The sequence below is a fragment of the Poecile atricapillus genome, chromosome 2, assembly GCF_030490865.1.
Source record: "Poecile atricapillus isolate bPoeAtr1 chromosome 2, bPoeAtr1.hap1, whole genome shotgun sequence".
Classification (NCBI taxonomy): domain Eukaryota; kingdom Metazoa; phylum Chordata; class Aves; order Passeriformes; family Paridae; genus Poecile; species Poecile atricapillus.
The window spans coordinates 45862333-45887565 of NC_081250.1; the positions used below are offsets into that span (position 1 = coordinate 45862333).

Here is a 25233-nt window from a genome sequence, read left to right on the forward strand (position 1 = left end):
CTGAGAGAGGCTTAATGCTGCTGTAAGTAGATAAACTAAAGGAGGTTTCTGTGATAATAATTTAACAGTCCACTCATAGCCAAGACACACCAGAAGTGACCTCCACAGTAATCCAGGGGGGCTGAGCCCATGGGAGAGTCTCCAACTAGCTGGAGACAAAGCCAAAGGCTCAAGCTTGCTTCTGCCAAGCCCTGTCCCCTCCTAGGCTGGGTGGCTCTGCTTTGCCATGCATATGACAACAGCCACAGCAACAAGTTTGTGAAGAATCTGGGGTGTGTTGACATGAATTATTTTATAAAGATTAAGATTAGTCAGATGAATAAAACACATTATAAACATTATAAAATTTATAATTTATAGGGGAATCATTTTTAGAGCTCAGAAAAAAGTCACACAAAATACCAGAGATGTTTCCTGCCCACATATCAAATGAGTAAACAACCTTGAGAAGAAAGCAAGCAACTTTCTAAAAACAATTTTACAAAAATATGGCTGTAAATATCCAACTTTGTACAAATGGATACCATTGATTTATACATATACATCAGGCCCTCACTCTTTGGAAATGAAAGCATATATTTGGTTTATATATAAAACTCTCATGTTTAGTAACAAAGCAGTCAAGGAGGCTATCAGACACAGAGACACTCTTTCCCTCGGAGTCTTTAAATAAGACAGATTTGCAGTAGCAGGGAAACCTCCATTCAAAGCACTTAGTCTACATTTTCTCATCATCTGGGGAGGGAAGCACTGCATCTACATGGGGAGCTGCATCCATCTGAGCACCGGCAAGATGGGCAGTTCATACTCAGAAGCAGGCAGCTATGGTCTTTATTTTGTTTTTGAGGAAGGTACTGGGGATGTGGGCACAATTGCAGGGTTAGCAGGTCTCTTGATAATGATCCTGAAGGAAGCTTTTAGCAGAGTAGGTTTCCCATTATTGTAACTCACCTACTCCAGGGTTATAATTGTTCCAGATAGATCTAATGCTTTCCATTATGCATCACTCAGATTGCTTTGATAAACAAAGCATTTGCTCATGTTGATTGTAAAATGAGAAGGAAACTCACACCCTAATCCAATTTAAAATACAGCCAGGAGGTGGATGTTGATTATAGTGTGAATATAGACACTGTCACATCAGTGTAAACCCAGTTGCTGGATTAGAAAACAGCAGTGCAGTACCTGAAAAACTGGGCAGAAGGAGTGGTACCAGCTCCTAGTACGCCTGGGAGTCTCAGGGCTGTGGATTTTTCTTGATCTCCCTTCATTATGCAATAGAAATGTGCTCCTCAGTGTGTTAAGGCATTCTGCTTATTTCAGCCACTGAGAGGTGGGATGAGAAAAGTACATTTTGGGTTAAAATATAAGCACAGATGAGGAGTCACAGTTTGTGAAAGAAGGCTGTGATTTAACAGTTAGTCTGGCTTTGAAAAAATTCTGAGAACTGACGGATGGAAGAAAATAAAAGCAGGAACAGTGAAAAAGAAATAGGGAATTGAAGGGGAAGGGGAAGAAAGGAGACAAGCAAAAGACAAGGGAAGAGTATTACTGGGGAGCAGCATGAACACTAATGGAAAATGATAACCCTAACCCCCCAGAGAACCAGGATTCCTATTCACAGATCAAAACTCTTGGAAATGCCTCTCTGTTCAGCTGCTTTCATTAAGACAAAGCAGCCAGTAGTTTCGGTTTGTTTCAGGTCTCGATGCAGTTTCCTCACCATTAAGCCACCTACACCAGTGGCCCTTTTTGTTACCAGCACAGATGTCAGGAGCTTCAAGATCAGAAAGTCTTCATCTTGCTACAGGCTCTTGCCTGGCCCCCATCCCTGTAGCGCCTGAGTGGAGCGATAATCCCATCTGACAGATGGGAAGAGAAGCAAAGCGATGCTCAAGTTCAGCCAGGCAGTCTGCATGAGAGCAGGGCTTAGATCTGCTCAAGCTCAAGTCCAGCCTTCCTTTCAGCCATCCCTTCTTGGTGAGGTCTACATGCACTGGAGCCTCTGTGCTCTCTCCTGAAAAAAATGGGGCTGGTCCTTCTTGCAGAGTGGCAAGGCACCAGGAAAAAAGTCCTTGTTTGCTGCCTGATGGAATTTTACTTGGGGGACATTTGGTTTGGTATAGCTGGATTACTGCAAACATTATGAGCTTCAAATTAAGGGAACTGCCTTTGTTTTCCTTAAAAAGCAGGTTTTCAAAACAGTGTACATAAGATCCCATGAGACTTACTGGCTCAACTGCAGGCCAGATTCAACTCTCAGATATTACAAATGGAGACTAATTCAACTGCTGTTCATAATGTTGCTGCAAACACCCTCTCATTCAGCAGAGAACAATGTCCACTCCTCAGTTTTGCATCAGGATAAATCCAAAAGGAGCACACTTCCAAAAATATAATTTCCCCTGAAATCTCATGGCCAGCTACTCTAGATGTTACCCAGACATGTCTGAGAAGCATGTTTCTATAAGAGGCTTAGACTAAAAAACCAGTGATGAGATGACATGGGGGTTTTTTCAGCTTGTCCAGGTAGTGCTCTGAGCCAGGCTGAAATAATACATCCAGTGTTGGACCTGCACAAGCTACAGCTCCCTGTAGGATGGAGCTTCTGTGCTGGACTCAGCTCCATGCTGATTTCACCTCTCCATCTTCCATCTTGGAGCTGTCTCAGAGCATACCCCGAGCTCAGTCACATCAGGACACAAATACCCACAGAGAGACACATTCTTGGACAACAGCACAGGAAATAAAAGCATAAGGTAGGAAACTTCTCCTGCACTCTGGAGGGAAAGATGTGAACAGGTGTCCCTGTCTTCTCCCTTTGTTACCAACATCAAAGTGTGGCTCCACCAGAGGACATTGACCAAACAAATGCAGACCACCAGAAATTATGTGGTCCAATTGTGAAAGTTCAGCACCTGGGGGGAAACTTGCTGGTTTTATTTATCTTTGTCCAAACAGTCCAGTTTTACCCTATTTACCCCATCCAAAGAGATAATTTTCAACCCTTGTGGCTGTAGATCTGCCTGCCCTTCTCTCTCTCTCAGCAGCAGCTGGCAAGGCTTGACTGTATTCACCTCTCATGTGGCATCCTATGTGTGGTTGTGGATGCACAGGAGAAGGAAGAAAAAAGAGGAGGACCAGGAGTACAACAGTAACTATCAGGTTTTTTTCTTGTCTCTAGTCCTGGTGTTAGGTATCATGGCTGGTTTGAGGATTTACACCAAAAAAAGCAATGAATCTGGCGGAAGAAGGGGTGGAAAGGGGATGACACTGCAAAGTCCATCAGAATGGTGTATGAGCTATATATACATACAAACACAAGCACACAAATATATGTATATATAGCAGAAGGCACTTCTGGATGCGGTAAGACAAATGTAGGAAATGCTTCATTATTACCATGCAAAGACTTTTTTCAGCACAATTCTTCGCATATTCCCCGCCAAAAACTGTGCCTGAAATGAGGGTAATGGAAATATTGATTGTTCTCTTAAATTCTCTTTGTCAGCTTCATTTCCCAAAGTGTCCTATATTTAAAAGACAAAGGACTTGAACCCCAACATGTGCTTAATAGGAGGAAGTAGCCAGTCTGTTAGCTGGCTTTGGACATTTTTTCCTTTTCTAGGAACTGAAGATGCAGGAAAAAGTTCTTTGTCAAAATGATTTGGTTAAACTTGAGCACTTTTTCCTGTGTTTTTTACCTTTGGTTGGTCTGTCACTTAACATACTTTATTGCATAAAATGAAACCTGGCCAGGTAACAGTTGCTTATTTACCAAAAAGATACAGTTCTGTTCGCCACCTGAAATTTCAAGCTTCCACATAATTCTCTGCAAGCCATTTGTGTGGCGTAGCCAGCCTGACCTCCAAGCTGTACGTGCAAAGCTGAAAGCCACCACATCTGACCCGCGTGGCTCAGAGAGCCAGGGAGCCTCAGCAGTGGCTCACAGGTGAAGGAGAATTGCTGTGTGCTTGTGTGAACCCTTGCAGCTTGCAGGACAGAGCAGGGTTTGGCATGCCTATAGATCCAGGTGCAACCTCCTGATGCTCGGCTCAGAACTATAAGCCAGCCTCCCTGGTCTAAGGCTTTTTTAGGGGAGCCAGCCTGGCTCACTCATGGGCTGCTCAGAACCATCACAGCTGTGCAACAGCATTCCCTGGTGTCTAAATCCCAGCAGTTATTAAAGCTTTCCTGCCTGGTGGTTGTTGCTAGGCAAGAGGCATCCTGCAACTGCTCCATCAGTGAGGTCAATTAAATGTTGTCCTCAAGCAAGTTCCTTTGAACTGAAGTCTGTGTGAAAACAAAGAGACAAGATTCTGGTTCTCTTCATTAAAGAATGATTTGAGCTGTTGATAGAGACAAGCCTTAGTCACAGCTTTTAATTTCCTCAAAGTAGAAAGGAAGTTTGGACAAAATTTTCTAAGGACTAAGGACACTGAGTTTTTAAAAGGAAAGAAAAGGATGTAATGTACATCATTTGAAATAGCACTGCTCACCCCCTCCTCCTTTGCATCACTTTTTCATCTGAAATGAGGGCCAGCATCAGATGACACCATAGTTCATGCCCATGTAAATGGTAAGGTCCCAAGTTGTACCAACAGAACAAGGCATATTTTTGCTCAGATTTTGGATTTGCTGCAAGAGGAGGAAAAGGATAGGAGGGTTGCTAATGTTTAAAAGAGAAAGCGAAGCAGAGAAAGTGAAAAAAGGGAAGGAAAATATCATGTGTAGGCTCAAAGGTAAAGGCTGTTTTTCTCACTGATAATAAATGTGCCAAGAAGGCTGAATTCATTTTAAAAGGTCATTGGAAAAAAGTCAGATGGAAAACGTTTTGATAATTGAAATCCAAAGTTTTGTGCATGTTATTTCATCCTGGGTTTCTGTCAGCTCAGCCAACCATTTTTGGGCAAGCAGCGTTGCATCTTGTAAAGGAGCCTGTCTCAAAGCCAGGATGCCCAGATCCCTGCTGGAAGCAGCTCTGCTCAGCTCCATCAGGTAGACACAGCCAGGACCAAAACCTGGGAAACTGCTTGCCCTGGGATTGGGAAAATACTCACAGCTCAGCTAAAAACGCTGGAAGTGGGGCTGTGGTTGAGGCTTCCCTTACTTCAAAGTCTCTGGATTTCCTTTCATTCCAGCAGGCAGAATGTTATTTTAAAAAATTAAGTTGCAAAGCTAAATTATTTTTAGGAATTTTTGCCTGAAAAATTACAAATCAGAATACTAATGTAAGAAACTTTTCATGCCTCATTCAGTCCTAGTGGGTACCTAAATTGATTTTTGTAACAAATAATTTTTTTTGTCACTGAGAGACAGTTCAGGAGCCTCTATGCTTATTGAAGTTTCATGTTCAATGTTTTGAATAATTCAGGCAGAAAAAAAATAGTTTGAAAATGTCAGATCATTTTACTTTGAGATTTTGGTGTTTCGTTTTGCTGCAGCATTGTAAAGCTAAAGGAGACAGAGGAAAACACTTGGTAATGTCAAATCCTTCACTACATTTGGTGTGGGAAAATCCACATCTTTCTACCCTATGAGTTGGAACCCACCCACCCTTCACCCACCTGTCACCACCAGGTTAGGGAGTTGCTGGCTTAGTGTAATGACAGATATTTTCTTGTATATTTAAGAGAATTTTGAAGACACGGCATTCAACTCAGTGGTCAGGAAGTCAAATTTTGTCCTCCCACCTCTACAGTGCCCCAAAATGCTAGGCTTCTCTGGGAAAGGGGAAGAATTATCATGATGTGGTCAGTCTTCAGTATCCAGAAAAAAAAGTGTGATACTGTACCTGAAGGTGAATAATTTCAGTACTTTTTAAAGAAACAGGAATGTCACCTTTCCTCTTGCTCCCTTGCAGCTGTGTTCCACCTCCTGCTGCTCAGGCTGCAGCAGAAACTTCTGAAGGCCTCTCTGAAAGTTTATAAATTTTTTCATTTAACCTGAAACAGTTTCTCAGCCCTTTCTTTTGGTGTGGAAAACAACACTTGATTTTAGGGTCAGTCCAAAACTGATAGTTCTTTATTGAATTATAATCCTGTAGTAACACAGTGCATTATTTCATGCCCCCTCAAATAGCTTTCCACCAGGCAGAAATGAAACACATATCCTTCCTTTGATTTCTGTTCAGGCATCCTGCTGGTGATAGCAGCCAATTAGCTATTTGCCATGGGATGGCAGCATCCTGAACACATATCTCAGCTGGTGAACCATTTGTCTTCTGAAATCCCCACTCTGCACCTTCTGGATATAGTTCATGCCCCGGTCTAACACACTGGAGTAACATGAGCTGCCAGCATCATATCTGCAAATATCAAATCAGCAAATATAAAAATACAAAATATTTGAATTTGTGGGCTTGGTTCTGACACAAAAAATGTACTGACTTTTTTTCCCTTCTTGTCCTCCCACTTTGAAAGACCCTTCCCAGCTTGCTATGGCTGTCATGTAGAGGAGAACGCATTCACAAATCCTTCTTATTGACTGCTTTTCTCAGCAGTAGTTTTCAAGGGTCTTTCCCCAGTGCTGTACGAGTCCCTGCAGGTGATGTGCCACAGGAGACCTTCAGGCTGCTGGAAAAGCCTTTCGTAGAAGGCAGCGTGATTTTAGAGCCAGAGCCAAGACATGGTTTTTTTCCATTGCTGGGGCTGCAATCCTGCCCTAGCAGAAGGAGTGACAAATGCTGCCCATGAGAGAAGAGTGTAGTACACAAAAAATCATTGGGTAAGAAAACAAATGTTAATTATGTAAGCCAAAAAAACCCTCACCCAGTGCACAGAGAAAATGACAGACAACTGCTGAATTTTCTTACTAGTGCATCTCACTCTATTTTATTGCTAGAGCTTTTTGTAAGAAGAGTTAAGCTGCTCACATATGTCAAAATTTGCCAGGGTTTTCATTTAAAGTAGTGCCAGAGGGGCAGGTGGCAAAGGAGCCTGAGAGTGGTTTATCCAGCTTTAACATGAAGTGGAACCATCATGTTCTGGCAAGGAGGCTAAACGGGGGAGTCAAGTCATCACAGCACGTAGTTTCTTGCTCAGCCTCCTCATGCTTCGCCTTTACTCCCCTCTGGACAAGCCATTTAACTGCAGTCATCTTCGGTTGCTTTATTTTTGTGTTAGAGACAGAAATATCTGTGCCCCGTTTCCATGCCTACTCATATTTACAGAGTTTATTCTGAAATCCCAAGCTGAAAAATCAAAGGAAAGGCTTGATAATAATGTGACAGCAAAGCAATGACACCTCCAGCATCCGTTGTTTTGCCCCGAGTCTTCTCTTCCAGGAGAACAGTTATTCAGAAAGGGAGGTCAATGGAACTCTAAACACATGAAAACTGAATACTTCATATTTCTTATTGTCTTTAATGATGTTCAGTGACATGAAAATGTTACCATGGAAACTAGTTTAACAAAGGTATTACATGTGCTGTTTCCAGGGTTCAAGCAAGGCTCCTGCCTCTACCATGAAATTTTAGAGGAAGGAATGACTTGTCAATGTCTTCATGGGTCAAACAACAGGTCTCTGAAAACCCCCAGTCCAGTAATTAGATGTTTGTGGAACTTCATACAAATAGGACATCCACTGTTCCCAGCTCCTTCCCTTTTAAGTGATCAGTATAAATTTAAGATACCATTAGTTGAAGACCCTTCAGGAAATGCTAGAATGGAGTATGGCATGAAAATCAATTCATTTCTTCTAGTGCTTTGCTGTAGATTGTTTTAGAGCAGAAGAAATATGATCTGGACTTTCAAAATGGAGTTAATCAAACAAAATTTAGGTGCTGAGAAAACAGAATGTTTTGCATGTTTACGTGTCTGATGCTGAACCTCCTCTCATTTCCAAAAGACATCTCCATGGAACGTGCTTCTGAAGTCCATCCAGAGCTCATAGGAGGTGATATATTCTTCAGAGGATATAATCCCTGTTATACTCTATTCCTATTCCATTCTTCATATAATTATATTAATAGCATGCAGAGAGAGAAAGAGAGAGAGAGAAGGAGGACGCCTGTGGCAGTCAAGGCTGAGGTATTTTTTTGGTTGTCCCAAAACCAGCAGTGGCTGAGAGGTAGGTGCAGTGGCAGGATCATCACCAGGGTAAGCACAGCTCTGCAGGAAGCGTACAGAGCATGTTACACCCCAGGATGGACTGGCTTGGGAAGGCCAGCCTGCACAGGACATCCCTGATGACACAAATTTGAAAGTCTAGAAAAAAAGACCTGCAAGGAGAAATGGAAGGATGTAGGTTTTTAGCCAAAGAAAACACTGAAGAGTGACAGAGAAAGGGAGTGTTTAGTTGGGGAAAGGGTGTGGTGAGAAGGACAAGGAATAATGGGTTTCAAATACACCTGTGATGGTTTTAAGGGTGGGATTCATCTAAGCAAGTACAGATATCTACCATATAAATACTCCATCTAGGTTTCATCCATAACCGTGAAGAGAAAGAGTCACTTACAGAGAACTGATCATCTCATCCTAAAATAGACATCTAAAATAGTGCCTTCACAGCACCTCGTGGTTTTCATCCACAGCAAAGCAACCTGTTTCTTGCATCCAGCACTTCCAAACTGGCTCCTGCTCTCACAGCCATAAACACTAAAGTTTGCAAATGAACTACATATGTGGGATGGGATGCTAGGGCCTGCTAACCCCACTTATCCTCCTTTGCTAAGGCAAAGAGCAAACTCCGGAGCAGGCTGAACTGCTGCATCCAATTAATGCTGTGACCAGAATCATATTTAGCAGTTGTAGTACATCCCTGTGAGTGCCAATGACCATGTTAGAAAGACCACATGTTTATGAAGAATATAAATGTCCCTGTTTCATCTTGTCATGTGCTGGGAATTGGCCCTGAGTCATTCTTCCTATGAATACTTTCAGAAGGACCAAGGGGAAGAGAGGAAGAGAGAACGTTACCTTGGTGAAGGGCAGGTTTTCTCTTGCACTCTAAGGTGAAGGCATATCACAGATGTCTGTGCAGCATCGTGGGTTTTGAGATGTGGAGAATTAGTGTCTGATGACCAGGTTCTATATAATCAAAGAAGAATTACAGCTGAAGTTGTCAGAAGATAATAAACTAAATAACTCTCAAAACAATACCTTCCTTTCAACATACTGAGTTCTGTTCCAGATATGCACCCATGCTATGGATAAGCCACCCCGCCCTTCTCTGGTAAGCTTCCATATATTTTATCAGAAACAATAAATAAATAAATACCATCCAAAGGAGCAAAGAAGCAGCCATAAGCAGTACACAGAAATCAGGTCAGCACAGTGGTACTTGTAAAACACAGTAAACACATGTTACACCACCAGCAACAGGCATTAAATCAATACATGGGAAGATGTGGTGTTACCAGGAGGCGAGAAGCTATAGATTTCTTCTGGTTTAATTGTATTTCTGCACCTCTGTAAGCTATTAGATGTGAGTAAATATGCCAGTGCAGAGGCTTAATGATAACTTACTCTAGCATTTCTGTAACACTTTTCTTCTTCAGAATGCCACCTGTCTGAGACACGTAGGTAAATATTAACCCTGCTCTGCAGCTGATTTATTTATAAGCTATCAGCAGGCAGGTTATGCTGGCAGGCTGTAGAGACTAATTTATAGCTCAGCCGTGGGGAGTCACTTGGTTTGCCTGCACCTGGGAGTAATTTCATACTGCCACCAATCCTTCTCCAGCCTGTAGATGGAGATCTCCCGGTCAGCCAGCTGCTGCAGCGAGAGGACAATGGAGAGCTGGCTGCAGGAGCCCCACCAGCCTCCTCCCCTCTAGATTTCATGGCCAGCCCCAGGATGGCAGGCCAGTTTGTCCCCTGACATTTTACCAAGTGCTAGGGACAGCCAGGAGTATTTTGTTTTACATTTGGAAGAGCTTGCTCTTACTTGCTAAAGAACAAAAAGGTCCTGACCTCAACTTCTCTAGTGCAAATCAGGAGAAACGATGCTGAAACCACTGGGGCTGCAGCATTAGAAGCAGAGTGGTTACAAGGAAATAATTCTTTGTTGTTTATCGATCACACAGAGGATTCAATTCTTCCTGTGTTACAAAGAGTCAACCAGAGAAGAAAAAACATTTCATTAAAGAAAAAAACATTTGGTGGTGATTGTTCTAGAGGCTAAGGAACTACGTAACAAATGATTTATCACACTTTTTAACATCTTTCCTACTAGGCTAATAGCACTGTAATACATAACATCTATCCTTTCCTAATTCACTATAAACAGTTAAAAAGCAGGTCTTTAAACACAAAAAGGTGATACTTTCTGGACACAGTTATTGTGATAACTGTTCTTGCTGTCTGGGAAACAGGATAATCATGGATTCAGGCACACAGGGGCTGTGGGGTGGATGGCACCCAGACATGTGGGTGCTGCCATGGGCAGCTGGACTGTGTGGAGAGGGGAGCAGCCAGTAGAGCATGACAGGACATAGCTCTGCTCCCAGGGGGAAAAGGCACAGGGATTTGGTATGCAGGCTAAAGCACACACATACTGAGGTAATAAAACTGATTTGGGTAAGTCTGTTGAGCCTGCATACACTGAGGTGTTCATGGTGCTTTATGCCACTGTGCATTAATGGGACAACTGGTGAATGTGGTAAATGCACATTTTGATTCCTTTTCTGCTATTTAACTTGCCAATGAGTCACTTTTTCTCACTGCACAGGCCAGTCTTTGATGGCATCATTAGCCTGTGATTACATCATAAATCACACCTGTGTTAAAGCAAATACCCATCTCTGTAGAGCAAACAAAGATATGCCTTGTGAATATCTGTATTTTTGTGAGTCTCTGTCTTCCTCTAGAAAGCAAGATATATACAGTCCCATTTTTCTCTGATGTAATTTAGAGAAAACACTCATTTTAGTTGCAATGGCTACTTAAATTTTTTGTTTGCTACTTTTAACTTTGTGAATTATTTACGTTCAAAATTAATCATGGGTCATGTTGAGGCAGAGAACAGCTGTCTGCTCTAAAGGAACAAATACTTCCATTTTCCAAGTCTCCTGTCTGAAAAACTCATATCCCAAGAGTCAGGTCAGGAGCATGGGATGGCCAGAGGAGGTAGTGAAGGATGCAGTCAGGGATCAAGCAAGGACAGGTGAAGTGGTTGAGAACATAGAATCAGGTTAGAGCTAAGGTGTTCAGAGGCAGAAGCAGCATGCAGAGCCAAAAAGCAGGAGACTAAAACAATGACCAGCAGCAAGAATCTGGAGCATAACAGCAGCCAGGAGCTGGGCTAAGCAAAGTCAGGGCATCCCAGCAGCCCCCCAAGGACAGTCCAGGGGCTGGTGACCAACTGCAGCTCGACTGTCTGGGACCCACAGATTGGGCTCAGAATACCCCAGACATTTTGGAGCAAGAGGAGAAGTGAGGTAGTCCGAGACCTCCTTCAGAGCAGTGCAGCAATGGCACTGCACCTCTTCAGCTGCACTGTGGTAAGCTGGAAGCGTGCAGCTGAAAACTCAGTGGAGCTCCTGTGCCATGGGCTGGGTTTGCTGCTGGAACACAGCTCTGGTATTGGCTTGTGTGTGCAGAACATCAGAATGGGCTTGCTGAAGTTTAGCAAAGCATGTTTAACAAACTCATGCTAGGATTGGAAAGCCTGTAGTAGAGCCATACACTGTCTACATCTTCTCATAGGTCAACTGTACATAAATCAAGTTACCATTCTGGGTAGCTCCTCACAGAGACCCAGCTTTCATTAATACTGCCTCAAATTATTATTCAAGCATATGCTTTTGTTATCCATTACATTTTTTTTTCTATTTCTCAATATACAGAAGGTAATAACTTTGACCTTTAAGACAAGGCATAGCTTGTTTTTTAAATGCCATTCTCAGTATAATGTACACATAAATGTAACCTTATTAGACACTATTACTGGTTATTAATGACATGAGGCATAAATATCTGGGCACAGAGACTATAAGCAGATGTACCCCTGAATTAAAATACCAGTCATGTTACTGCTAATCACTCAGACCTTTGGGCACAAGCAATGCTCACCTAACAAAGTTAGAGACAGGAATGGATTCTTCTGTGAGAACAACTGTGGTAGTTGATTTATTTTGCCATCATCTTCAAAAAGGTGCCCAGAGAAAAAAAAAAACAACAACTCAAGATATGCTATGAAATACATTACAAGAATATATTTTTACTCAAAAACATTGTACATGGAATATTCTGATATGTGGGTCAGGGAAGACAGGAAACCATCAAAGTCACAGTGGGGTCTAGCAACCAAACCAGAATGGGGAAAAATAACTTAGGGAGGGAAGTGTGAAACCCTGAAAATGCAAGAAAACTGGAGAACTGAAACAGGCAACGTAAACACAAATGTCTTTCAGCCATGACATTTGGATTCCATTTGCACAGCACCTTAAGGTGCAAACAACTGCGTAAAATCCTGCTCAATTGAAACGATTTTTAAAAATTCTGGCTCCCACAAGCACCTAACAAAGCAAAAACATGACAGGCATGACTGAGCATGGCAGGACTAAGACAGTGAGCATCTCCCTGTACTCAGCACCAGTGAGGCCAGACCTTGAATCCTGTGTTTAATTTTGGGCCCCTCCCTACAGGAAATAGATTGAATGGGTCCAGAGAAGAGAAACAAAGTTGGGGAAGGGTCTGGAGCACAAGTCTTATGTGAGGCAGCTGCAGGAAATGGGGTTGTTCAGCCTGGAGAAAAGGAGGCTCAGGGGAAGCCTTGTCACCCTCTAGAACTCTCTGAAAGGAGGTTGTAGACAGGTAGGAGTCTGCATCTTCTCCCAAGTAGCAAGCAACAGGACAAGAGGAAATGTCCTCAGCCAGGTAAGGTTTAGATTGAATGTGAATTAAAATTTCTTCCCAGAAAGGGTTGTTAAGCATTGGAACAGGCTGCTCAGGGAAGTGCTTGAGTCACTGTTCCTGGAGGTATTTGAAAGACGTGTAGATGTGGCACTTATGGATACGGTTTAGCGATAAACACAGGGACATGCAAGGTTAATGGTTGGACTTGAGGATCTAAGGGTCTTTTCCAACCTCAACAATTCTATGATTCTATGGAAATTAGAGCTAGTCAGAGCAGCTATAGGTGCCTCTTTAGACCAGCCTGAACACATGACGATTTGTGCTGCTTTGTCTGAAGCAGCACTCACACCGACAGCCAAGTTAGCACAACGTGGCAGCTCTCACAGGCCACCACCTCTTCAACTGTTCCAGCAATCTGCACTACAGATATGGACACATATCCCACAGCTCACAGACACATGCAGGGCTGTGCCTCAGAGGTGGCACAGGGATGACCGTGAAGCAGCAGTGCTGACTGCTGCGCTCAGCCCTTGGCCAGCCCTCTCTCAAAAGTTTCACCCTCCTGCTCCCCCAGGAGAAGACTCAGATGTGTCAGTTCAGTGTGGTTAACTGCAACACATGGGTGAGTCAATAGGAGGCATGGGCTGCTGTGTGCTTCTTTCCATCAGTAATGTTCTCATTGGATCTATTTTTTCAGTGCATATATATGTATTCTGTACTTTCTCTGAATTAACTCAAACCCCTACATTTCAGCTGTCTGAAATAACATAAAAACCTATGGTAATATGGAAAATTAAACTCCTCAAATGCAAAACAGAGGAGCTGATATATCCTCCTTGCTTTATGCTTTATCCAGACTGACTGCTCAATGCTTTGAACTGACAAATAAAGATCAATTTCTTAAAATCATTGCAACAAACATTGATTTCATTTTTCTCTGAAGTCACACTCTACTCTTTACAACAGGCAGCATAAGGAAACATCCAGCACACTCTGTTCCTGTGCTAACTTCAAGCCTAGTATTGCTTGAAGAAAGTTTTTGCTGAATTGCTCACATATTCCACTGCTTCCTGAATAACCACAACTATAAACATGCTGATTAATACTAGATAGTACAGCAGCTGTAGGAAACAAAGGCAAGAAAATTAAGATGGTCAAAGTGAAAGAACATTTTGTACCTTTTAAACCCTAATATTCAAAACAGTCTTATGGGTGCATTGTCATGAGTAAGTGGTTTTACTGTAACTGTAGGATTGGAAGATATTAGGAAGCAACTAAGCACAATGATTATTTGCCAAGCAATAGCAGACAACATATGCTTGGGAACTTGCTGTGAATTCTTTCTATTGCTACAGTCAACCTGTAACCCTCAACCCTGAGGATTCTGGTATTTTAAATATATTACAGAAATTTATTAACTCTTTGGTGTTTTCCAGCTTATGAGCTCTCTGAATATCATTGTTAGAAGGATTTAACTGTGATTTTAAGCAGTATTTTGGTCAGAAATGTCATTAGCACTATTCATCCTCATAGGTTTCACATTATCTTTTTATATTTTACAAAAGAAAAATAGCAATAGAGACTGCTTGATTGACAAAAAGATATTAAAGATAGTACAGTTATCAGATGAATCACAGGCAATTTGATGAAATTAATTGGGAAATGTTCAAAAAGTGATCCTATTCTTGTCATTTGTTCATGTAAAAGACTTTGTGATCATGCAGTTAAGGGGGGCTGTTCTCATGGCAATCAGCAGGAGTTACCTGCACTAAAAAAGGCTCCTGTTTTGGTTTTGAATAATTGGATCATTCAGCGTTTGTGCTTCAGGGGGTTTGTTTTTCTTACACAGGTGAAGTCTAATTTCTGCTTCACTGTGCTCTGCACATGTAGGAAAACAGATTAGCCAATGTTGTTTTCTTCCTGCACTTCATGTGTGGGAGGAGAGTAAATCTCTCTGACCCATTCCACCCACAGCACTTCAGTTAGCATTGGGCATCACCATTATCAGTCTCACTGGCTCAATTCACGGAACTCAGAATTGTCACGGGCATGAAAGATTCCAACTGCAGGAAGAAAAAAAGCATTGTCTCATTCTGTCTTAACCCAGCATGGGCTGATGCCTTTAAGTGTTACAATGGGCATCTCATGGGGAGAGGAGATGAGTATCTGAAATGGAGATAAGTAAGGGACATCTTGGAGGATGGGTTTTGTCCTAGGCAATCCACTCTAACATTCAGATAGCTAGAGCAAAGCCTGGGAAATTACATTTTATATGCAGGGCAAAGAAGTATTCCCAGGTAGTATCTACAAATTCTAAAAAAAAAATAACCACTCAATTCTGAAAAGAAAAAAAAAAAGCCAAACTCTGACAAAAAAAATAATAAAGCAAGCCAAAAATGCCTGCAAAACTCTGAGTACAGGATAAAGACTTCCATACATGGCTCATATAATGCACAGACACTCCTGGATAGCTCAGACAAAGACCTTTTCTGCTCAAAATTACTTCTAGGCCAAGCCTTATTTCATTTCCAAAATGGCAGCTACATTTTCCTTAGCTGACCCACATGTATCTATGAGGAAGGTCCACAGCCACAGCACTGTGGAGCACTCCACAGGCATGGAATGCAACCAGCTGAGCAACTGGAATGCAACCAGCACCTGCTGGAGGTGGTCCTCTCCGTGGAGAGCTACCAGTACTGCTATTTTAGTTTTTGTGAGAAACTGCTGCTTGCATGTGCTTGCTGTAAATTTATTCACAGTAATATCCACCATAAGTGTGTTTCCAGGAAAGAAGGAAAGGTCATGTGTGGCTGGGGTGGAGTAGAGAGGGATAAGGCATCAGTCTTCATGTTCTCAGCCCTAAGCAACCCTACAAAAAGAAAGCAGGAATTGAGGTGCCATGGGAAATGCTCATCTTAGAGACTGGATGAGATGTTGCATATAAACATCATGCCCTGAAAGTGGGTTTCTCTGTGTTAAGTAAACGATGTGACCCTGCATCATTAAGTGCTTTACATGCCCTGGAGGAAATGAAAAAAATTTCAAGAATTTAAACTAAGTATTGCCTGAAGAAAGTACTTTCCAGTTTCCATTTAGAAGCAAGTACATTTCTGGCATAATTAGGCACAGCTGATATTCTCCAGAGAAAATGTGATGAAACACAAAGTGCAAGAAAAGGAATGAAACAGACCCATGATTAATTCTCCACCAGCTACCTCCACACCAAATTTTTCATATATTCACCTCCTAAAAATTCTTTCTTACACTTTGGGGGATTCTTTCATATTCTTTTGGATTAATTAGAATCTCTTCCAGTAACATTCATCACTTAGTAATGATTTGTTTTAAAATGTCTGCTCACCGCAACACCTATCAATGGGAACAACATTTCCAGAGTACAGCTATTGCCTGGATAAATTGTGGTCAAAATTGTGCAGAATACCTTCATTTAACAACACAAAGCTCTATACATGCTCTTCAATGCAAAAATGAACACAGAAGGAATAAAATCATGTTCATGATTTGCATTTTTATTGTGCTTCACAAGCTTAAAATGTTGTATGGGATTTACTTCATTAATCCTTTCACTGCCAGTATGAAAAGTATAAATATTATTTTGTCTGCAGCTAAAGGGTCACAGACAAGTTTTCCTAAGGCCTGAACCTCACAAGCCCCTGTCTGAGCTGTACACATTTATCATCTAATAAAAGGAGGGCTGTGGTGAGTTATCCTGGCCATTCAGCCATTTACTAGTAAAGCCAGAAGGCTACTAGACCAACACTTGAAAAATCTGCCAGATCTGTTGCTTATACAACTTTCCCATGGCCCATAATCCAGGGCAACAGAGATCACTCTGCAGAATCCAAGATTTAATTGAAAAGTAACGGGTTTTGGCCCTAAGGCTGCATACCTGACCTGAGTATAACTTTCAGTGCAGGTCCACTCCCAAGTGAGATCATTTCTGCTCTGGCTGTAAGACACCTGCCTTTGGTTAGAGCAGAAGACAGGATGAGACACATCCTAACATTTCAATTGAGGATATGTGGGAAAACTGACATGTGAGGGCTCCCATGATGCATCAGATAGGGGTTTGGGCAGGTACATGAGTAGAGGGTGACTCAGAAACAGGACTTTGAGAAATTAAGGAGGAAGGAACTCTTCTAATGGGTCTACTTTTCACTTACCAGAAGACTAAATAACTTAGATCCTTTGCTCAGTGTCTGGGGCAGACGTGTGGAAGAAGACCTGTGATGACAGGACTGGTGGGAGAGACAACTTTGCACTTGGGTTTTACCCTCAAGACAAAGTTTCCTGTTCATCTTTGCCCTAGAAGTATCACAGACCAAAGGCATGAGAGGTTCAGTCTGAATGGGTGGGAAGCAGAGTGGAAAAGCAGAAGAAACTGACAGCACAGTTTGCTGAAGTACATTTTTAGGGCTTGATAACAAAAGACATACTTGTGGGAAAGAGAGGTGAGAAGTCTGAAGGCAGAAATTGTCAAGATAAATACATGCTATGGAAAAGGAGAAGGGAAGAAGGACATACCAAGTGAGAAAGAACTAATCTTAAGAATGATTAATTTTCAATGACAGAAGACAAATGGAGTGAAACTTTGGAAACAATGAAGATAGGCACAAAAAAAAGGTGAAGATTCTGTAGGTAGTCATTAAGGTGTTTGAGTGAGAAAGTATTGGCAATATAAATCAGAATGCCATCCACAGCATTCCAGCACGTAGTCTGGCCTGCAGTAGTGACCTGACCCAGCCTGGGACATGCAGTCACACCAGCATTGCTTCACTTCAGGTGGAAAGCTTTAATACAGGTATGAGGAACATTGGACAATGAGAAGTGTACTTGTGGTATGGGCAATCCAAGATGTGAGGGAAGAACCATACCTGTTCCATAAAAATGGTATTTTAACGTTTTCCTTACAACCTCAGAGAACATATGAAGCAAAATTAGAGTAAAATCAAAACAAGAGAATCACAGAACATCCTGAGGCAGAAGGCACCCTGGAAGACCACCCAGTCCAGCTCCTGGCCCTGCACAGGCCAACCCCAAAAAACACACCATGTCTCTGAGAGCATTGCCCAAACCCTTCTTGAACTCTGGCAGGCTTGGTGCCATGACCACTTCCCAGGGGTAGAATAGAAAACATGCATGAAAGTGCCCTGCCATTTTGTTGTTTTGCTGCCAACAACACAGAGAGTGAACTCTCTTTTTATTACTGGTATGGTGGTATCATTTCTCAGTTTTTCTCATGCCTCACATTTCTTTCCAGGCTTTTATTCTCTTTCGCCACTAGTTGTGCCATTTGGGGCCAAAAGTGCTATCAGTTGTTCAAGCAAAGAACTGAAAAGTTTGAATATGGAAATACTGAATATGAAGTATATAATCAAGTTCCTAATTCACCTGGTGTCAGTTTTCTTTTTTCTCTATGACCTTAAATGCTGTCTTTTTCCCAGCTGATATTTTGCAACTTCTTTGCAGGATGTGCTGGCACATTTACTCCCTTTTATGCTTTTTCTATGTTTTTTTTTTTTATTTCTCCACAATCTTCTTCTGTATCTCCATTTAAACCACTTCATGTTGCTTAGCAACACCCAGAATGACACCAACAAGGTACAATCCCACTGTTTCTAACAAGTCTCACCTTACAAGAAACACAAATATAATTTTACTTCACACTCCTAGTGAATTCACTTCCTCAGAACAGCACTGATTTATGTCTCATTAGTCTTATGTTTTCTATAACAGCTAAAAAAAAGTCAAACATGCAAAAACAAACAGTGTTTCGTAGGATATTTGCATCTTCCAGTTTGGCTCTGTTTTGTTCTGACATTGTTAACCTGTCAATATAATACAAAAGTGAAAATAAGAGACAATGTCTCAGATCCTGGTTTTCCCAATGTGCAGATCCAGGGACTCTGACTGACATATAAATGCTCAAAATGCTACACTCAGTTATGAACCCAAACTATACAAAAAGTTGGAGATGTGATTGTGAGACTGAAGCTTGTCCACAGATCTGATTAAACACCATCCAGGTATTTCCAATTAACATTTTTAATATCCCAAAATTTATACCAGACTGCTTTCTTCCTCAGCACAGTAGAACACAAACACAACAAATGGGCTAAGCTACTTTTTTATTATTATTATGATTTACAATTATTTTGGACAACTTATTTAACCAGAACTATTATGAAGATGGGACAAGAAATACAGTAACTTATCTGTCAAAAGTTGTTGTCAGTTCCAAATCACAGAAGAGAATTTTTTTACCACAAAAAATTCACATACAAAATCACAATGTGAAACACTCAAATGCCCACTGGTCTTCAGTGAAATGTTTAGCTTCTGAGGGGAAAAATGGAAACTGATTTGTTTAAAAATATGCTTTGAAAAATCAGTTACTGGTTAAAAAGATTTTTTATGTTTTGAAATTGGAATACACTTCGGATTTGATATTTACATGTTTTTCCAGAATCATTACAAATGCTTTTTTGCAAAGCCAAGGTCTCTCCCTGAAATAGACAGGAAAAAAAATTTAAATGTATTCTGTAAAATTCCTTGGAAAATAACTGATATTTTCATACTATCTTCAGAAAGAAACTAACTTCCAAACTGGCAAGGCCCTATATTGGACTGAGAAATCCTGGCTTTGGATTTATAAACTATGTGTATAAAAAACAAGGAGGAACAAGAACATCATACCTACCCTTACATCTAAATATATATATATATATCTTCAAAAGAAATCCTTTGATCTCCAGTCCTACAAAACTTCAATTAACTATTTGATTTCAATAGGGTTTTGTTCAGCCCCTAGGATCGTGTAATGTCAGCCCTAGAGATACTTTTATTCAGCAAGCAGATGCCATGATGAATAATACTTATTTAGCGAACTAGAGCTTTTAATTAGGTTTTTTTAGGGTCTGGTTCAGTAGCCCTTCCTCATATTGAGTAACATTTACTGCACAAATAATCCTGCTGTTGCATTAATCATTGAAAGCACTGGTGAACTAAGCCCTGGATAAGTAACAACTCTTACAGTTAACCTAGTATGGCAATTTTGCCCCAAATATCCAAATACCTCCTGACATTCAGAAGTGCTTGGTTACTGACAACCTATTGAGCAACAGTGTGCTTACATAATATATAACTATTATTACACTGCACTACATTTTTGTATTTTTATTATTGGAATCAATGTGGCACTAAGTAACAGCAAAACTCTGTCCATGCTAAAACTACATATTCCTCTGCATACTTCCCCTTCGAACACATCTGTGAAACACAACTAAGAAAACAGGGGAGAGATTAAATTCTGAAGTCTGAATATACAGAAAAAATTGTACCAGTCTAACACTAGCACAAAAGCCTAGTACCTTCTAATGCTGAATGTCGAGATTGTTCTTGGTTCCTGGAATGAAAACAAAAATCTGTAATAGAGTTGAGTTACATTTTAAAAAGTAAATCAAGAAACTCCCTCTGTTCCTAGATATCTCTTGCTTTCCAAGAAACACTCATATGTAAATAAAGTCATGATAACTTACCAGGAAACATGATCCAACAAACAGTGAAGGAAAATCAGTACTACTTCCTCAGTATTATTTGTTTCTCATCATCCCTTTTCTCACTTCTGCTTTAACTTTCTGTTCTACACAGTGAATCCTCATACGTAGATAGATATATACAAATATATGCCCTCCCTGAGTACATAAAGGATTATACATGGTGACTAATCTGCTCTCGTGTTGACCCTGCTACCAGCTGGTCTTAAAAATAAATCCAAATGAATAAAAATGGCTTAGAATCAATTCCAGCTAAGAGACAATAAAGCTCCACTCCCAGTGAAGAAAAGAAATAGACATTTCAGTGTCTAAACTTGTAATTTTAAACGAGCTGGCGTGTATCATTTCACATTGCCCTGGGCTTGCTTCTTCCAGGTTGCATTCACAAGAAATTCCCATGAATGAAGGCAAAAGTTACCCAAAATTATAGTTTACTTAGAGTCATTGTAGCAGCCACAGTTACAGGAACAGAGTTATTGATGTTAGGTGTAACAGCGACTGAAGAATGCTCGCGGTTTGCATAGTGCATTTCCACTGTCTGTTCTTTACAGAAGCCCTGCTACCACCTCACTGAAACTGGAGGGTTCAGGGAGTAGGATCCAGCCTAAAGCATGTACAGCCCGCAATCCCTGTGCCCCCTGCTGTGCCTTAAACTCCTCTTTAAGGCACAGAAACACAGACTGGTCTGCCTCCGCGAAGGGAACATGCTTATGCACGCGGTTACTGTGATCTAAGGAAACACCTTCCCCAACCCACAGGGGCTCTTTGCACATTGTGTCTGAGTCCCATACTCCCTGAAAACATTGCAGGGTTTTTTTTCTATTCTGGACAAGATTTGCCTTTGGAGTTTGTTTAATGCCACCCCTGTGTTCTACACATTTGTGTCTTAGCAGATTTTTAATAATAGCTGCAGTTACAAGTGTATTTATAGAATAACTATGAGAAAATCTCTCTCTTGTATCATGCTTTTTAAGTGAAGCAGCAAAATACTCTGTGTGTGGCAGTGTCTATTCACAAAGTTTGTATTCAAGCTGATATTGATAGAAGTTAGAAAAACAAGCCATTTTGTACCAGTTTTGGTGTACCAAAATTGTATTGCTACATGTATGCAAGAACTGCAAAATAATAAATCTTTAACAAATGAAGCTGCCTGTTTCAGACAGTAACACCATTCCCTTGTTTATGGTGATGTAATTCAGAAAAAAAAAAACAGTATCACATCACTGGTGAAACAAGGATAAGCAAAAAAGAGATTCCACCCTTGAGTTTAAGCACAGGCTGCCTGTACCACAGAGATGACTGTACATCATGAATTACTAAAGACAGAAAAACTTCCAGTAGAAATTGTTAACTCTCTGCCTAAATGCATCTCATTCAAAAGATTAAATTATTCCTGAAGATGGCAACTTTTCTGAGGTCTATTCATTATGTATAACATTTCTCTTTTGAGAGGGTGTTAGCAGGATCTTCATGTTTTCCTGCTAACCCTGCCTTTCAGCATGAAAAAGTGTCTCTGTCACACAGGACATGATAGGCAGAGAATTGCTCTCTAGCATGTCAAATGTCTGACAAGAGCTTGCTCAAGGTGGAAATGACAGTTTTACACGTCAAGGAAAGAAAATAGGGGCTCTCTAAACTAGGCATAGCGGGGCAGGTGCCCTTTGGATCAACAGGTCAAGAGAACACTTCCCACATTGACCGGATCATCTACTTTCTGAAAACAATGCAACTGCAATGTTTACTCAAGTGACAACCCTAACAACAGGATTAACGAGAGGAACAGTGGGTGTAGAGGCAGCCTAGTAACATGGAGCATTTTAAAATCTTGATTTATTTCTGCTGTTTGTCAATCTTTTTATCTCTGTCTTTTTGTCCAGACAGCAAACACATAAAGCATGCATTTATTTTATTTCGTTTTCAGTTAAAAAATATGGAAATCCTAAGAATTTAATCCTTCCAGACTTTTCATCCAGGCAATTCCACCATACACTGTGAATACACCAAATTAGCCCCAAGCAAATTCATGCGTTACTAGCAAATTAAATACATCTATGTTGACCAAAAAAAACCAAGAATTCCTATTGCAAATATTTGTCACTTAGCTCATATTTTGGTTTTAGAAACTTCAGCTGGACTAATCATGTCTAAGGCAAATGAAACAACTTTTTGTAAGGCTAAACAGTTGGAAGTATACAACAAATTATATTTCAGGCTACACAACTATCCACTCAAACAAGAGAGAAGAAATCTTTCTTCTTTACATGCTTGCACAGCAGCAGCTGGAATCTAGTTCTGGACTGGCAGCTCCTGCCTTCGCACCCCACAGACTGGCTGTGAGCAACCCTGCAGACTGGTAGATGAAAAAGAGGTACAGTATTACTGTGTCTCCAACAAATACACTGCATCTAAGCTGGTTTTGAGGAATTAACTTTGAGGAAGTCAAGAGACTTGCCCCATGCTGCTTAGCACAACTCAGAGTGGGCCTCATCTTCCCAGGACTGAACCCACCCAAGCTCAAACTGAGGAGAAAACCTTAGTCTGTGGAGCTGTGCAGATGAAATTGCTTTAGAGGATCTCTGGCACAGCTGTGCTCCCCACCCCTCTCCACCCAACCCTGGTGTAGGCATACAGACCCACATCTGCTGCACAGATAGGGCAAACACCAGCCAGAAAGGGTTTGGGATTCTCCTTTTGCCACCAACAGCCCGGTAACACCATTTCACGGGGAAAGGAGCTTCGTGGCAGGTTCGCAGACAGGAAGGCCAGCCAAACCCTCTGTTCCACCCTGGAGGAAACAAACCAACAAAAGGCTACAGTGGCTCCAGAAAGAAAACCTCTGTATTAAAAGCCAAATAACGCAGAGCTACAATAATAAATACACACTATCTCAACCAGGAAATACAGTGTGAAAGGTTCATTAAAGTTCAGCTTCAGCAATAACAATATATATACCGCATTGGTTCTCCATTCTGTCAAAGAGAGACATCCCTTTCTGTCCATAAAGGAAAAACCCGTTCAAACCACATCCTGTACAAAAATGCTACTCTGACAACAAATGCAGCCGAATAGGAGGGTCTTTGATTTCCTCCATTGAATTTTTAGGGGGGGGGGGGTCTTGCTTTTTTTTTTTTTTCTTTTTTTACGGGTGGGGGGGGTGTTTGGTGGGGTTTTGTTGGGGTTTTTTTTTGTTTTTTGTTTTTGTTTTTTTTACTAAAAGGTTCGATCAAAACGGGTATTAAAGATATAAAACGCGCACATATGATTTGGTCCCCTCAGGGCCGCTGCCCTCGGGGCCGGGCCGGGCGCTGAGGCGGCCCCACGTCCCGCCGCGCACCTGTGGCACGCTGCAAACAAGAAAACCACGACAGAGTCCGTCCCGCGTCCCTCCACAGCACAAGACGAAGAGAAGGGGGGTCACCGGGAGAGGCTACTTGGCGGCGGCGGCGGTGGCGGTGCCGGCGGCGGTGCCGCGGCGCTGCTCCATGCCGTTGGGCAGGAATCCGGCGATGATGGGCACGGGCCAGATGAGGGCGGCCACGCTCCACACGATGATGACCAGAGTCATGAAACACGCCACCAAGGTGGACTCGATGGGCTTGCGGTTCATCCGCCAGCCCGGCTCGCCCTTCAGCTCCTCCAGGCTGAAATCCAGGCAGCAGAAATTCAGCGGCTCCCCTTGCAGCCAGTACTGGCCGGGCTCGGCCGCCGGCGGGTAGGAAAGCGAGGAGGAGGAGGAGGAGGAGGAGGAGGAGGAGGAGGAGGCGGCGGCGGCGGCAGCAGCGGCGGCGGCGGGGGGCTGAGGCTGGGGCTGGGGCTGGGGCTGGGGCTGGGGCTGAGGCTGGGAAGCGGCGCCCCGCAGCCGCCCGACCCGCCTGCTCCGCACCCAGCTGCAGCCCACGCAGAGGCGCAAGTCCTGCTGGGCGCCGCCGGCCGCCAGCCCCAGGTGCTCGATGAGCAGCGGCGGCCCCACGCGGTGGAAGGCGGCGGAGAAGAAGGCCCGCCCGTGGCTGTTGGTGGAGAAGAGCAGGAGGTCGCACTGGATGCCCAGCGGGCGGCTCCAGCGCACCAGCAGCGAGCTCAGCATCTGCCGCTGCACGCTGATGTTGCAGTGCGGGTCCTCGGCGGGCTGCGGCTGCCCCTGCGGCTGGGGACGCTGCTGCTGCTCCTGCTGCTCCTGCCCGGAGGTGGTGGGAGCGGAAGGGAAAGGCTCTTGGCTAGGGCTAGCCGGCGTGCCCGGGCTGTCGGTGCTGCCTTCCTCCTTGCTCGCTGCCCCGTCGAGGTCCATCTCGAGGCTGGCCAAGGAGCGGGAGGAGGAATTGGCAGGAGGCAAGAAGAGCTCCTGCTCCTGCTCCTCCTGCCCGCTGGAAGCCGCCGAGGGGCTCCAGCCCTGGCAGGGCGGCAGGCAGGCGGCCAGCAGTGCCGGGAAGAGCAGCGGCAGCATGGCATTAACTTAGAGCCGGAGAGGAGGGAGAGGAGGAGGAGGAACGGGAGGCTGCATGGCGCTGCCGGCTGCCATCTGGGAAAGGAGGCACAGTGCTCTCGCCGAGCGAGCGAGAGAAAAGGAAGGAGGGTGGAGGCAGGCGAGGGGGTGGGAGCGGGGCTGGGGCTGCCGCGGCGACGAGCCGAGAGAGCCGGGAGCCTCGGTGACGGCAGCGGCTCCCCCCTTCCCCGCCTCCTCCGCCCCCGGCCCGGCCCGGCCCGGCAGCGCCCCGGCGGGAGGAGCCGTCAGCCCGCCCGGCCCCGCTGCCGCGCCCGGCGGAGCTGGTCCGCTCCCTGCCCCGGCAGCGGTCCCCCCAGCCGGGGACCCTCTCCCCATAGGGACCCCTTCCCCCGTGCCAGTGTCCGAGGGGAGAGCC

The 25233-nt window shown here is 43.1% G+C and overlaps 1 protein-coding gene across 1 annotated transcript; it reads right to left on the reverse strand.

The window, feature by feature from the left end:
• Positions 1-21622: 21622 nt before the first annotated feature.
• Positions 21623-24921, reverse strand: TMEM158 (transmembrane protein 158). Its single transcript, XM_058832041.1, has one exon. The coding sequence runs from the start codon at positions 24816-24818 to the stop codon at positions 23805-23807; it is 1014 nt and encodes a 337-aa protein (XP_058688024.1). The 5' UTR covers positions 24819-24921; the 3' UTR covers positions 21623-23804.
• Between the last annotated feature and the right edge of the window lie 312 nt (positions 24922-25233).

Bases quoted from the DNA above. Each gene is read 5' to 3' on its own strand.
- TMEM158 (XM_058832041.1), bottom strand. From the start codon at position 24,818: ATGCTGCCGCTGCTCTTCCCGGCACTGCTGGCCGCCTGCCTGCCGCCC.